Source organism: Rhineura floridana, chromosome 16, assembly GCF_030035675.1.
Source record: "Rhineura floridana isolate rRhiFlo1 chromosome 16, rRhiFlo1.hap2, whole genome shotgun sequence".
NCBI lineage: Eukaryota > Metazoa > Chordata > Lepidosauria > Squamata > Rhineuridae > Rhineura > Rhineura floridana.
The window spans coordinates 29,758,008-29,772,490 of record NC_084495.1 but is presented as its reverse complement, the minus strand read 5'-3'; the positions used below and the strand labels follow the sequence as shown (position 1 = coordinate 29,772,490).

Genomic DNA, 14,483 nt, shown 5'->3' with positions numbered 1-14,483 from the left:
GATAGACAGAAAACAAACGTCATCATTTGTTTAATCACCAGTACATATTTGAAGAACGTAGAGAAACCTGGCCCTGCTGAAGGCTAAGATGGCAAACGTGTATAGGCTCTGCTACTTCAGATGGTAGGTGGGGCTTACACGGTACTCCACATATTTTATTATTATTATTTATTTGTTGAGTTTCTATACCGCCCGACTAGCATAGCTCTCTGGGCGGTGTACAACAGAGAAATATAAATATACACAATAAAATCCAATAAATCAGTGCAAGGGACATGAATATAAAAATTCACAAATCTAAGATCAAATTACAACATATTTAAAACTAAAAAACTAAAATGCCTGAGAAAAGAAGAGGGTTTTAACTTGGCGCCGAAAAGATAACAACGTCAGCGCCAAGCGCACCTCATCGGGAAGACTATTCCACAGTTCGGGGGCCACCACTGAGAAGGCCCTAGTTCTTGTTATCGTCCTCTGAGCTTCCCTATGAGTCGGAACTCGGAGGAGGGCCTTTGATGTTGAACGTAGTGTATGGGCAGGTTCATATCGGGAGAGGCGTTCCAGCAAGTATTGCGGTCCCGCATACAGAGTGAGATGGTAGGAGAAAGAATTCGAACAGCTTTCTAGTTGAAAGACTTTTTGTACAGAGGAGCATTTAGACATGTAAGCCCCCACCTTCAGTGTGAAATGGTACAACTGAGACACAGAAGTACTTGGCCTAAATAAAGCCAGTAAAATGGTTAAGCCTTTGCAAACATTTTTTTACCATTAAGCCTTTGCAAACATTTTTAAAAAACCAAGTTATATGTTTCCAGGAATAATCCACTCAAATGTAGACAGGCTTTCTTTGAAGAGAAGAACAGAAAGGGAGTGGGCATGTTGGCAGAAATGTTCACCTACTTATCACTTTGTATCTCAAAAGCCATTTTGATTTAACCCAATTACAAATGTGTCATCTTTATACTGCATTAGAGAAAGGAAATGCAATGTCTAGAACTTTCAGAGTACTGTGGAAAGCTATGCATACATGACTTTCACATACGAAACCATTTGCTCTCTTTTACAACAAGCTAGCTTTCAGGGTAAAAATAGCCATCATCTACACCTCAGTACAATAAAAATGATCCACATTGTACAAGAATCTGTATTTGGAGGCTTTTGAGGCACACAAAATAGCTAGCTTAAAGGGAAAACTACTCAAATATCTTGATACAAACTTTCAATATGTTTAAACTACCTTTGAATAAAACATATGTACTTTGTTCTGTTGCACTGTTTTAGTCCCTCCCAATGCAAGGCCTAATTTTGAAGGTCAATATAGATTATGCAAGAAGGGCGACTACCATAGTTATGTACTTTGAGACCTGCTGTAGATAGGTACCATCTTCTTGCAACAACTGGTTGATAAGATTCTGCACTAACAAGTTCATGAAGTAAATATTTATCCTGCATTTGTGAAACCCCGGGCATTTTGCCCTAAAAAAAGTATTATAATGATGAGCTAACATTTAATAGCTCTATTTTTTTCATTAAAAGGCATTGTAACACCTTAAAGATGTTAAATATCAGGTTGGACAAGTTATGCTGCTTCCAGACAAGCTATTCAAAATAAGCTGCAGTATTCATCTGACTTTTGAAGTAGGTTCACCTGTCAAGTTATTCTAAGATAAAGGTTAACGTTACTTGGACTTAAGTACAAACCATAAATGAGCATAATTCCTTCTGAGATAAATGCTGGATGTCACCATATCTGCTTACCAACTCGCCTGGGGCAAGGGCCCCTGGTAAGCATGGTACAAGAAATCTCCAAAAACTCAGAATATATGGAGCTGAGCTTTGAAGCAGGTGAGGGCAATGAGGAAGATTCATGCTGTTTCTGCTTGATCCAAAGCCCACTGTACTAAAGAAGCCCCATCCTCTGAGCTCTCTCTGGCATGTGCGGAAGGGCTTGGAAGGAGAGGAAGGTCAGTGGAAATACTTAAATTATGATGTGCTATTAGCCTACCATAATTTATTCTCTTCAGTGCAGAAGCTCCATTAATAAACAGATCTATGTACTTCCATTCACCAGATGGTAATTTTCTAATAGCGAATGGTTAGTCTCTACTTTGAAGAGATTGTCAGTACAAGTGTCTATACCTCCTATATCAAAGGTATCATAATAAATATCTAATTATTTCACCAGGCCTCCCCATTTGGCTCATGAGGCTATTTTCACAAAGCCACACCCATCTGACCTACACCTGACATCAGAGACAATGACAGATATGGAGCAGGAAAGAGCAGAGCTCAGCCAAAAGGGCCCAGGAGCTGACTGGCACTGCCTACAAAGCCTCTTTCAAATTGCACAGTGCTTTAAGGGGGATTCTGGAGAGATGACAGTCAGCTGAGTGTTGGATCTTTAAAAATGTAAATGTACTGCCTTCAAGTCGATTCCGACTTATGGTGACTCTATGAATAGGGTTTTCATGAAGCTTAGAGGCAGTGATTGGCCCAAGGTCACCCAGTGAGCTTCATGGCTATGTGGGGATTTGAATCCTGGTCTCCCAGGTCATAGTCCAACACCTTAACCACTACACCACACTGGCTTTAGCTCAGTTTAAAGTACTGCAGAAAATAGCAGGCAAAGAAGATAACCTGATGTCATTATGCAGACAGATGACTGACAGATAAGCAACTCCAGCTTTGTCAAACGTAGCCCACCAGGGGTGGGGGAGATAACAATCTGGTCCACCACACTAGAAGGGTTCCCCATCTCTTTTAAATGATATTTCATGCTAAACTTTAATAATCTCACACACTATTTGAAAAGAAATGCCCCCCTCCCCCAAATGCCCCCCCAAAACTATCAGTCTTACCTGCTTAACTCAAGTCATTGCTCCTAAAATACACACATACACTCAAGTTTCCTTCTCTAGCCCTGGAAAATGAAAGCTAAAATACAGAATTCAGAACTTGGACAAAAATGAAATAATATAAAGCCAAAGAGATTGCATTACTTTCAAACTCTGCCGTGTGTTTTGACAACGCCACCATTAATGAAAAAATACTGGGCTAGAAAGAGGTTTATAGTGTAGCTATCACCTTAACTCAAGGGGACCTGATTGTCAAGTTTCTGTTGACACAGCAAGACTATCTACATTTATTAGCAGAGAAACAAGTTCCACCCCAGCATGAGAACAACCTTAGGCTATCCATACACTAACCTCCTGCTCTTTGAACTTCCAACAGCAGCAATTGTATTGTAGGCAAGACCCTGATAGGCTCTTCTCCACCCCCAATGCAAATAGGAGCCATTGCAATTTTCCCAGTCATTAGACATCTGACATGCAATGAAATCTTAATTGCCCACTAGGCACAAGCAACAGTGGCACTTAAGCTTGCTGAGAGGTCTGCAGAATTCAGTAGTTCACTTCTAACCTAACCAAAACAAAGTACCTTTTCCTTAATTTCCTTTTGGCTTATTTTATTTCTACTTTATTTATATTTTTATTTAGATTTTGAGACACTGGAAGTTACCCAGTAGGTTCTGCAGCGCAAGCAACCCTCTCCTTACATGGGAGGAATACATATGCCCTCCCATTAATCCCTCAAGGACAGCAACTATGCAACAGCATTAATAGCAAGTCTGCATCTAGAACTTAGGTTGGTTTAGAATACAAGTACCACACTCCAAGGCTGCTCTTTTAAAAGCCTCTCCTTCCAAATTATCCAGTCAATTGGAACAGGACATATTGTCATTTCTTTTCAAAACATGAGCCTTATCTTCTACTCCAAATGCTTCTGCTCTCCAACTAAAAATGGAAATGGACTGCCTTCAAGTCGATCCCAACTTACGGCTAACCTATGAATAGGGATTTCATGCTAAGCGGCATTCACAGGGCGTTTACCATTGCCTCCCTCTGAGGCTAGTCTTTCCCAGCTGGCTAGGGCCTGCTCAGCTTGCCACAGCTGCACAAGCCAGCTCCTTCCTTGTCCGCAACTGCAGGCTGGGGGGCAACTGGGCTCCTTGGGCCTATGCAGCTTGCCCACAGCTGCACAGGTGGCAGGGCACGTAACCCCTGAGCCACTCCCTGTGGGGGTGATCTTTAGCTGGCCCTTTACACCCAGGAGACACGATCGGGGATTTGAATTCACAGACTCTGGCCTCCCAGCCAGGCTCTCCTCCCCACTGTGCTATACCAACTAAAACATCCAAATATACATATACTTCTGCTACTTCCTTCAGTGTAAGTAACATACAATGCTGTGTTCAAAAGGTTTCCTTGTTCAGTTGTGGACACATTAACATTTGGCCAAAATGTGATCCCACTTACCTATCTTCCAGGATTCCACTTGTACTGTCTATCATCAACACTAGCAACCTATGACTCCTTGGCTCCCTGGACTAGTCTCCAGCCTTCCAAACTCCCTTCAATCTTGCTCAACACACACAGCTCCAGACTGGAGACCACAATTTTGGCTTGGCTTTCTGGCCAACCATTATTTGTTGTTGCCATAAGCTCCTCTCTCCCCCAATTTCTCTGCACAAGTGGTGTTGTTAATTTCATGTGAGGCTTTTGCAGAAGTAGTACAAATCTCTTGCTGCTTCTGCCACATCACCACATAGACCCTCACCTTTTCTCCTTCCTCTTCATAATGGCATACAGCTCTTCCTGGCCTTAAGAATTACGAAGTTTCTTCAGGAACTCCAGCTGCTTCAATTCCCTGCCTCTTCCATCACTTCCCTTAAGCCTCACTCTTTCTTCAGGTTCTTCTCTTAGATTTCTCTCAGAAGCTTGGCTTGAGCTTTGAAGTTCCACATCAAGAGTGTCTTAGCTCCAGTATGATTTTTATAACAGAGATGCAAAGAAGCAGGAGTCATGTTGGTATCACTTCTGCTCATCCTAAATAGCCTAGGTCCAGCATGCTTCAGCAACAGTTTTTTTCTATACAAGCTCAACCACTTTAACATGAGGAGGACCCTCCTTGGTTAGGGTCTCTTCAATTCAGGAGATGTAGGAGAATGAAGGTCTGACACAGTTCCCAGTTCTCATAATCAACTCTCTCACTCACCAGAGCAGACATTCAGTGAGCACTTTATCATATTACCTATTTTCAGAGACTGTTGATTGCTATTTCATGTTAATCATATTTTTACTGCATGCAACCTTACATTTGATAAGATAGGCAAGATAAAGACGACAAAACACAACACAAGCATGGACAAAGAATTCTAGGGTGTGCCAGCCACTATCTCAGTGAAGAGAGGAAGAGAAAGCAGGGAAAATGAAGTATTTTCTGCAAGAACTGTAGGTTGCAAAGAAGAGCAAGCTAGTATAGCAGGCATCATTATAGTATGGATTCCACATTTATTGCCTGTCGGTCATTACTGATCTTTTCATTGAGAAACCCTTAAACTTCCAATGAATCCACATGAATCTCCAGAAGCCAGTTTGAAACATTATAGGTCAATTCTACGTATATTTTATTCAGAAGTGTCCCACTGTATTCAATAGGGCTTATTCCCATATGTGGATAGGATTGCGGCTTTATTTTCACATCTGTACACATGGATCACAGTCTAGGATGGATGAAAGCAGTACAAAAATTATAGCATTTACACACAACAGATTCCTATCAATTACATGGTCAGAGCAATTTAAGTTTTGACCTACAATCATATTTAGTCTCAACCAAAACCATTTTAGCATCAGCACAGCCAATCAATTTCTTGTACTATGTAGGACCCCTGCCATATTATCAAGGACAAGATGATTTTCTGACTAGCTATTCATTAGCTGAAGCACTTGTTGTACAGTGGGCAATTTGGATGATTTATTGGATGATGAGGTACATTAGGCTGAGAGCCAGCATGGTGTAGTGGGTAGACCAGCCTTTCCCAACTAGTGGGCCACCAGGTGTTGCTGGACCACAATTCCCATCAGCCTCAGCCAGCATTGCCAATGGTCAGGAAAGATGGGAATTGTGGTCCAACAACATCTGGTGGCCCACTAGTTGGGAAAGGCTGGGGTAGACAGTTGGATTAGGACTTGGGAGACCAGAGTTCAAATCCCTGCTCAGTCATGACGCTCACTGGGTGACCTTGGACCAGTCATTGTCTCTCAGCCTAAAGTACCTCACAGAGTTGTTGCAAGGATAAAATTGGGATGGAGACAACCATGTTTGGATGCCACCTTGAACTCCTTGGAGGAAAGTGGGATATAAATGTAACAATAAATAAAAAGAAAATTCAGTTATCAAGGAACACCAAAGAACAGTAAAGAAAAATGCAGAGAAGTCAAAGACCTGTAGCAAGATTTATTTTTAATCTGTCTATTAGAAGTACTGCAATTAAAACTCTGCAGAAGAGATAATATTTTCTTCTGGTCACACCAGTCACCCACATTTATAAGCTTTGACAATATTCTATGACAATGTATACTAGAATATAACAATCCATGACATGCATGTATTAATTCCCCTCCATGAGGAACATGTGTAAACACAGCTTTTAAACAAGAAAATATGCAGAGCGTGTTTAATAACTCCCAGAGGATGACAGATATCTTTTAAGTATTATTTCATAGCCACGAGGGATATGTGCTTTGCTTTCTTCTCTCAAAGGGAAACATTACTACGCAAGACTAGTACTATTAGGGTTCCTGGAATTCTATGTGGAAATTGTTCGTGTACTGCTTTTACGCATTTCCATGACACAGCTTTTATGCATATCTATTACAATAGCAGTATAGAAACATGCAACTAAGACAACTCTTATTCACATAAAAATGAGCATGACATTAGCACGCTATTCTGCAAAACTCAGAAAGGTGGTCAGAATTTTCATATTTCTGCCATTCCTGATCATCCCCACCAACATACAAGGCATGCTAGAGAGCCAAAAAGGTGTGCTTGAAATTATTTTCCTTGCTCTATATTCAAGGGTCTTACATTTGGTTTCCAGGCACTCTCCCTATCCAGGTTGCTTATAGGGCCAGACCCACTGAGCTTTCACAGCAAAATTGTTACATGCGTTCAGGCCATTATATGGACACCTAGACTCTGGGTATCTTGTAAACATGGATATTTGAGGTCTCAAAAAATAGACCTTAAGAAAACAGAAAACTCACAAAAGTTGTTCCACAGGTTCCCAATGTTCTTGGTTAACTCAGAAACAGAGGTATAGAGATTGTCAGAATACTGAGACAAAGTAGCAGCAGAATTCAAAGATGAGACAGAAGACTCATCCCTTAACCACTACCAACTTCAAGACTGGAAGGGATGCTTGATGATTCCACCTCACATATTCTGTATATGCGTTCTCCTCTATGATATAAACTTGGATATGTACTGTCAAACACCTTTGAACACCCTGTTGAACATATAACTGGAATGCTTAAAAATAACTTTAAAATAAAAATTTAAAGGGTGCTAAACAAGTGATGAAGTCCTTCAAATGTTTTCCCATGAATCCTGTGAAGAGCACTGGATATAATTAAAGTACATTTTATAAATGCAAAATATGGTAATTAATACTGTAATAGAGTTAACACACACAGAAGGAGGCAAGAGCACAATCCAACTTGTATTTGTGGTGGGCTGGGGGAGTTGGATGTGGCAGATCCCTGGCTGAAATGGCAGGCTTCCAGCACTGCCAACCTCCGCCAACAGAAGCCCTTCTTTCTTGTTGAGCTGGCAGAAGGCGGCAGAAGGCCTGAAAACAGGACATTCCAGTGGCATGGTAGACATGGAGCCAAGGGGAGTAGACTTCTGCTATATTCAACTCCCTTTTGCAGCACTCTCATGGGTCCTGATTTGACCAAAAATTCTGCCAGCAAAAACATCAGCATAGGTAAATAATGACAATGGCGTCACTGGGGAGCGCTTAATCCCCAGTAGAAGTATTCATGGGAGCTGGCTTTTACCTCCCAGTCCCCGTGCGCAGCTCCAGACTGAGCCAGCGTTCAGCCGGCTGGGCGGCTCTTGAAAGGCAAGTGAATGCTGCGGAGCTTCCTGCCGGTTCCTCCTCCGCTAACCCACCTTCCCACTGGTTTCCCATGATTTGGATTGCTCTGCCCATCATTGCAATTTGACTAGAGGTCCACCTGATTTGTAGACATGGTACAGGTGATTCCAGGGTCATGCCCAAGTCACTACCAAAACTTCAAACCACTCTTCACATGTTATACGCTATGTTTTCTGGAGCAGAGCTCTTGTGGTTTTGATAGCTTCATGGGGTTAACATTTCAACTACAGCCAAAGTTGACACATTTTGCTTACAAGAACTCTTTATCTTGGATTAAATATCTCTTCACATGTACAGAGCTCCTTTTAGGCTTTAAACCTTCTAGACTTGGCAAGCAATTAAGATACCAACAGAGAATATGCTGTGGCCAGCACAATAATGGGAACGGTTTCATCTCTTATTACTTCCGGTTGTATAGCTTCTGAGATATATAGGATCCCTAACAGAAGGGGGGAAATAACAGGTGGCACTAGCTTTTACCCTACATTAGCAAACAACAGAGCATAGCAAAGTTGTATTCTATTTATTTTATTAGATTTATATCCTGCCCTTCGTCCCAGTAGGTGCCCATATTCTATATGGTGTGTTTAATGCCTAGATGATGCAAGACCTCAAGTCAATCTGGAGGTAAAGGCCTTATCCCAGTCTGTGTCGGAATTGCTTTTTTAAATGTTTTTGAAGTTATTTTTTAAAGATGTTTTTAAGGTGTTTTGTTTTAATATGTTTTAAAGTGCTTTTAGTATTTTATTTTTTTTTACTGCCCTGGGCTCCTTCTGGGAGGAAGGGCAGGATAGAAATTTAATTAATTAATTAATACCATCCTGTGATTATGGAAGCTCTTCTTTCTTATTCCTCTCCAATAACATGTTTTTTACTAGTCTGTCTTGAAACACAGTTACCTCTTTATGGCTCCTTGAGAGCCCAAAGGGAAGCGGGGAAGGTAACCACCAGCATTTTTACAACATGTGAGCTTAAGTTGGGAAGATAGCAGAAGTGAGTGCAGCTGCTACTTACAAATACATGCTTGTATATTTGGTGGTGGGGCTAACCGTGTCTGCTGTGTTTTGAATCTATTAGTAGTAATGGACCCCATGCTAGATGGTTCAGTTTATAGTGCTATGTAAGATAGTTTATCTAACTGTTATCTATGCTGCTCTAAAATGTGGATTTTTATTGTATTTTTGTATTTGACTTTTATTTGTGATCTTTTTAGAATGCGAACTGCTCATTTTCTTTGAAATATGAAGTGGTCTATAAATTACCAAAATAAGTAAATTATACAGAAGCTTCTTTGCCTAGTTGCCTATAGATGGCTTTTTATTTACTACTTGCAATGAAAGAAGGGACTATTTACTGCCTTGTTGTACCTGCTCTGGGGTACTTTCAACTATCATTATTATTGGATATAGTACCCAGGACATTCCTTTGTTATTGGATAATAGTCCAGGATGGTTAGTTGAGTTCATTGGGAATCTACACTTGAGATATGGTCTCCAAAGATAGGAAGTTCTCTACATTTTGGAACTACATCCTAAAGAGTATGGAGGAGATTAAATCCTTTCAGTTGAAGGGGAAGAGTGTGAGTAATGGAGGAATGGCAGTTGGTACTTTTGAAGATAGAGCAGGCACTGAATTTCTAGTGGGGATTACAACCTCAGGAGATGCCCAAGTTGTTCTTTGGATCTTTTGCCTTCTAAGAGTAAATAAGAACATAAAATGATCCGGCTGGATCAGGACAATGGCTCAACTCATCCAGCATTCTGTTATCATAGTGGCCAACCAGAGACCTATGGGAAGCCCTCACACAAGACTTCAGTGCCACAGCACTTTCCCCACTTGTGATTCCTAGCAATCAGCATTCAGAGGCAGCCAGCCTCCAACAGTGGAAATAGATTGTGACTAGCAAACATTGATAGCCTTACCCTCCATACATTTGCCTTATCCTCTTTTAAAGCCTCCACGTTGGTGGCCATCACTACTTCTAGTGGGATTGAATTCCAGGGTTTAAATCAGTCTTGAATTTTCCAACATTTAGTTTCACTGGGTGTCTATAAGTTCTAGCGTTATGAGAGAGGGAGAAACACTTTTCTCCATCCACTTCCTTCATACCATGCATAATTTCATACACCTTTATCATGTTTCCTCTCCCTTTTTGCTAAACTAAAACTCCCGAATATTGTAACCTTTCCTCATAAGGGAGTTGCTCCAACTCTTTGATAATTTTGCTTGCCCTTTTCTGAACACATACTGTTTGGCTCCACTTATGCTCTACTTGCATATTTTTTGTAAAGAAGGTATCATGGAAAAAGAAAGTGCTGAATACTCTAATCCAACGCAAATCCTATACATGTTTATATAGTTTCACTATGTTCAGTAAGCCTCCCTCTAAAGTTCATTTACAATTGCAAGCTCACCATTTGCTAGCTTGCTCCACTGAATTTAGTATGACAGTTCTGGGAAAACATGCATATGATTGCAGTGAGAGGCTGGTGGCAATGCCTCTGAAACTTCTCACACTTGAGGAAGGGGGTGGGTGGGGAAACGCACAACAATACATAGCAACTACCATGGACCAGAGAATTCTTTGCAGATCATTAGCCTGTTTCTGTGAACTAGCATCTGTAAACGTCAGCCAGCCCCTGAGGCCATCTACAGCAACTACTGCCTCTGGAGGGAAGAGCCTGGAAACTAGACTATGTTGTCAATTGCCATGGACAAATGTCCTCCTACAGCTTAATGGGATAAATGCTTCTGTGGGTTGGCATCTTCACCATCAGTCAGCCCTTGGGCCTACTTGTGGCTCCTTCCTCTAGAAGGAAGGGCCCAGAACTTGGACTATGATGTCGCCAACTGTCATGGTCCACAAGAAAATGCCATGCACTCCCCTCCACTTATCCCTCATATCACACCTTCCTATTGATTTTAACTGTAAGCAGTCTTGAGAGTCAATCTTTGACAGCCAATCAAAAGGAGGATATAAGTGTAATATGTAATGATAGAAGGATATAAAGGCTGGAATCCAATGTGCCCTTGGATGAGAATAAGGCCCACTGAATTAAATAGAATTTAGTTCCAATTAGACATACACAGGGCTGCACTGTTAATACATTATTTCAAAAAATATAACATATACACACCTGTATATAGAAAATACATACACACAGAATATATATTTTTTTAAGTACTGGCCTATCTACAAGCGAGACAATACGTTCATTAGGACCAACAAAAATATTAGAAAATATTGAACAAAGCTTTTATAACTAGTTCTGAAGAACTCAAATGTGTCCTTAGTATTTGGTTGATGTTAAGAAAGTTACTGGTCTACTGTTGATTTTTTGGGGGGGAAGGAGCAGGTGAGAATTAAACACCCACAGTTAAGATACACAGAAGCCTATATAAATATAAGTAGTCAGGAATAAAGCCCCACAGCAAATGTAAAACGGGAATAAAGGAAGACACACAGAAACATTTATAGATTTATGGAAAATATAAATCACACACGCACATAGGTAAGCCACATGCTTGGCAAGTGGACGTGACGGAGGGGGGGGTACAAAGGCAGGCTGGGTCGTGGCAGGGAGACCAGCTGCCGAGGTGAGGGTCGCGTCCCCGAGGCAGGCAGGCTGGTTCTCCCCACCCCTCTCCCGCACACACTCACCAGGGTGGGTCATGGGCTGGATGTCGTTCCCCATCCCGACGCCGTAGTTGTAAATGACGACGGCGGCGGCCCCCCGCTTGGCAGCCACGTTGATCTTCTCCGAGAAGGTGCATCCGCCGCCCCGCTGGATGAGGGCGAGCCATGGTGCGCCGGCGGCCGGGAGGCTGAAGTTGGTGAGGGGGTTGCAAGCGTTGACGGCGTCGAGCCCCTGCGGCAGCACCAGCACGCCGCCCGCCCGCCGCAGGGGCGAGTCCTGCCCGTAGACGCCGTTCTCGCCGGCGCTCCCGTGGCTCTGGTTGCTGCCGGGCATCTTCCACGAAATGTTGAGCCAAGCGGTCCAGACTGCCTGCGCCGACGCCGCGTGATGGAGCGGCGGGGCCAGGCACAGCAGAGCGCCCAGGGCGCAAAGGGCAGGCGGCCACATCGCCTCAAGCGACGAGGCAGGGGAGGGGAAACAGAAGGGCTACTGCTGTTACGGCCGAGGACGAAGCGAGCAAGGAAGAGCCGGCGAGTGACGGGCGACAACTCGTCGTGATGTACCTCAGGCGGGCGACTGGCCCAACCGTGCGCGTGACGCCGTCCTCCTTACCTGTGCAGCTTTCCCGCCCACTCGCGAGCCGACGGGAGGGGATGGGTCAGTGGGAGGGAAGGGGAGGAGGGAAGGGCGGGGATTCGCCAGTGCCACGCCCCCTCGGGGAGAGGGCGGGGAGGAGAGAGAGAGAGAGCGAGAGCGAGAGAGACAGGAAAGTCACGTGCGGACAGGCGCACAAGGGCCGGAACGTTGGCGCCGCGTTCTGCGGCTGTGTTCCGCTGTCAAAGGCGCGTGGGTTGAGGTGCCGGGTTTTCCTTTCCTTCCTTCCTTCCTTTTTTTTAAAGGATTGCAGCCCCGGCTAAACCGCCGTGGGGGGGTTCACGCAGAAGAGTGCCTGTGCCCTCTTTCGGGATTTGCTTTTCGGTAGCAAAGGTTCCTCCATGGTGCAGAGTGGTAAGCGGGGAACGCAGCCGAAGCTCTGCTCACGGCCGGAGTTCGATTCCAATGGAAGGAGGAAGTTGAATCTCCGGTAAAAGAGGTCGAGGTCCATCCATCCGTGGTCGGTAAAATGAGTAAAAAGCAACACGGCGCCTTAAAGACACGTTTCTTCTAGCATAAGGTTGTTCATGGGCCACCGTCAGTTTCACCAGATGCTTCGCCCTGCAACCCTAGCGAGCACTCCGAGCATCGTTTGTTTAAGAGAGCCCTGTTAGGTCAGGCCAAAGGCCCATCTAGGCCAGGACCGTTTTTTCACAGTGGCCGACCACGGTTCTAATCCCCACACAGCCATGAAACTCACTGGGTGACCTTGGGCCAGTCACTGCCTCTCAGCCTCAGAGGAAAGCAATGGTAACCCCCCGCTGAAAACAATGAAAACCCTATTCATAGGGTCGCCATAAGTCGGAATCAACTTTCAACCAGTTGCCTTTGGACAGTCTGCAAGCAGGATCTGAATGCAATGGCACTCTCCCCTCCTGCTGTTACCAGCAAGTGGCATTTGGAGGCACGAGGCATCAGACTATGGAAGGAGGACCCAGCCATCAGGGTTAGCAGCCACTGATGGCCTTATCCTCCATGGATCTGTCTGATCTTTTAAAACAATCCAAGTTGGTGGCTATCACTATACCTTATTGGAGTGAAGTAGTGAGAAAACGAGTAGTCAGAAACTAGTAAGGGGTGTTCAGGTTTGCAGCCGAAGTGAACAGTCCAAGCCTCAGATATTTATTTACTTGGGATACTGTGGGGCTTTTAATGTATTAATATGAAAACTTAAAGCGTGTCCTCACCACCACCAAAAAGGGATAATCATTAACTTATACAAGGCTATGATTCCATAAAGGAAGCCACAGACCTGAACTTACAAGATCTGAACAGGGGGGTTCACAACAGCAGCTGATTCATAGGGTCACCATAAGTTGTAGTTAACTTGAAGGCACATAACAACAATAGAAGGCTAAAAAAAGTTTTGACAATAACAGTAGATATAATATTACAATAAAGTCAGTTCCTGTGCTTTAATATTGGTGTCTGTTGTTCCAGTATGGGGCGTTTCCTTATTATTTATTTTATTATTTCAATTTATATACCGCCCTTAGCAGAATAGCTCTCAGGGCGGTGAACAAACAAGATAAAATACAATATATCATAGTAAAAAATCACAAAAACATGTACAAACAAACAACAGAAAGCACAACAAAAATGAAATACAACACAAATTAAGAAGGATACATGTTAAAAGTAGAAAGATTAAGAAAATTAAAAGATTAAAATGCCTGGGAGCATAAAAAGGTCTTTACCTGGCGCCGGAAAGATAGAAGTGTAGGCGCCAGGCGTACCTCTTCGGGGAGGCTGTTCCACAACTCGGGGGCCACCACAGAAAAGGCCCTAGATCTAGTAACCACCCTCTGGGCTTCCCGATGAGCTGGTACCCGGAGGAGGGCCTTAGATTCTGAACGAAGTAGCGAGAGAGGCGTTCCACAAGGTATTGAGGTCCCACGCCGTGTAAGGCTTTATAGGTCAAAACCAGCACCTTGAATCTCGCCCGGAAGCAAATAGGGAGCCAGTGCAGACGCGCCAGAATAGGTGTTATATGCAAAGACCGACTGGTCCTCGTCAATAGTCTGGCAGCCGCGTTCTGCACCAGCTGAAGCTTCCGAACTGTCTTCAAGGGCAGCCCTACGTAGAGCGCATTACAGTAATCCAATCTTGAAGTTACCAGAGCATGAACAACGGAGGCGAGGTCGTCCCTGTCCAGATAGGGGCGTAGTTGGGCTACCAGACGA

At 43.5% G+C, this 14,483-nt stretch overlaps 1 protein-coding gene across 1 annotated transcript in view; it reads right to left on the bottom strand.

Moving 5' to 3' along the window:
- Window positions 1-12,324, bottom strand: part of RNF128 (ring finger protein 128) — a 38,187-nt gene extending 25,863 nt beyond the window's left edge. The window contains exon 1 of the mRNA XM_061598782.1: window positions 11,670-12,324. Coding sequence (XP_061454766.1) covers window positions 11,670-12,093 — 424 coding nt within the window. The 5' untranslated portion in view covers window positions 12,094-12,324. The remainder of the gene's footprint in view (window positions 1-11,669) is intronic.
- Window positions 12,325-14,483: the final 2,159 nt, after the last annotated feature.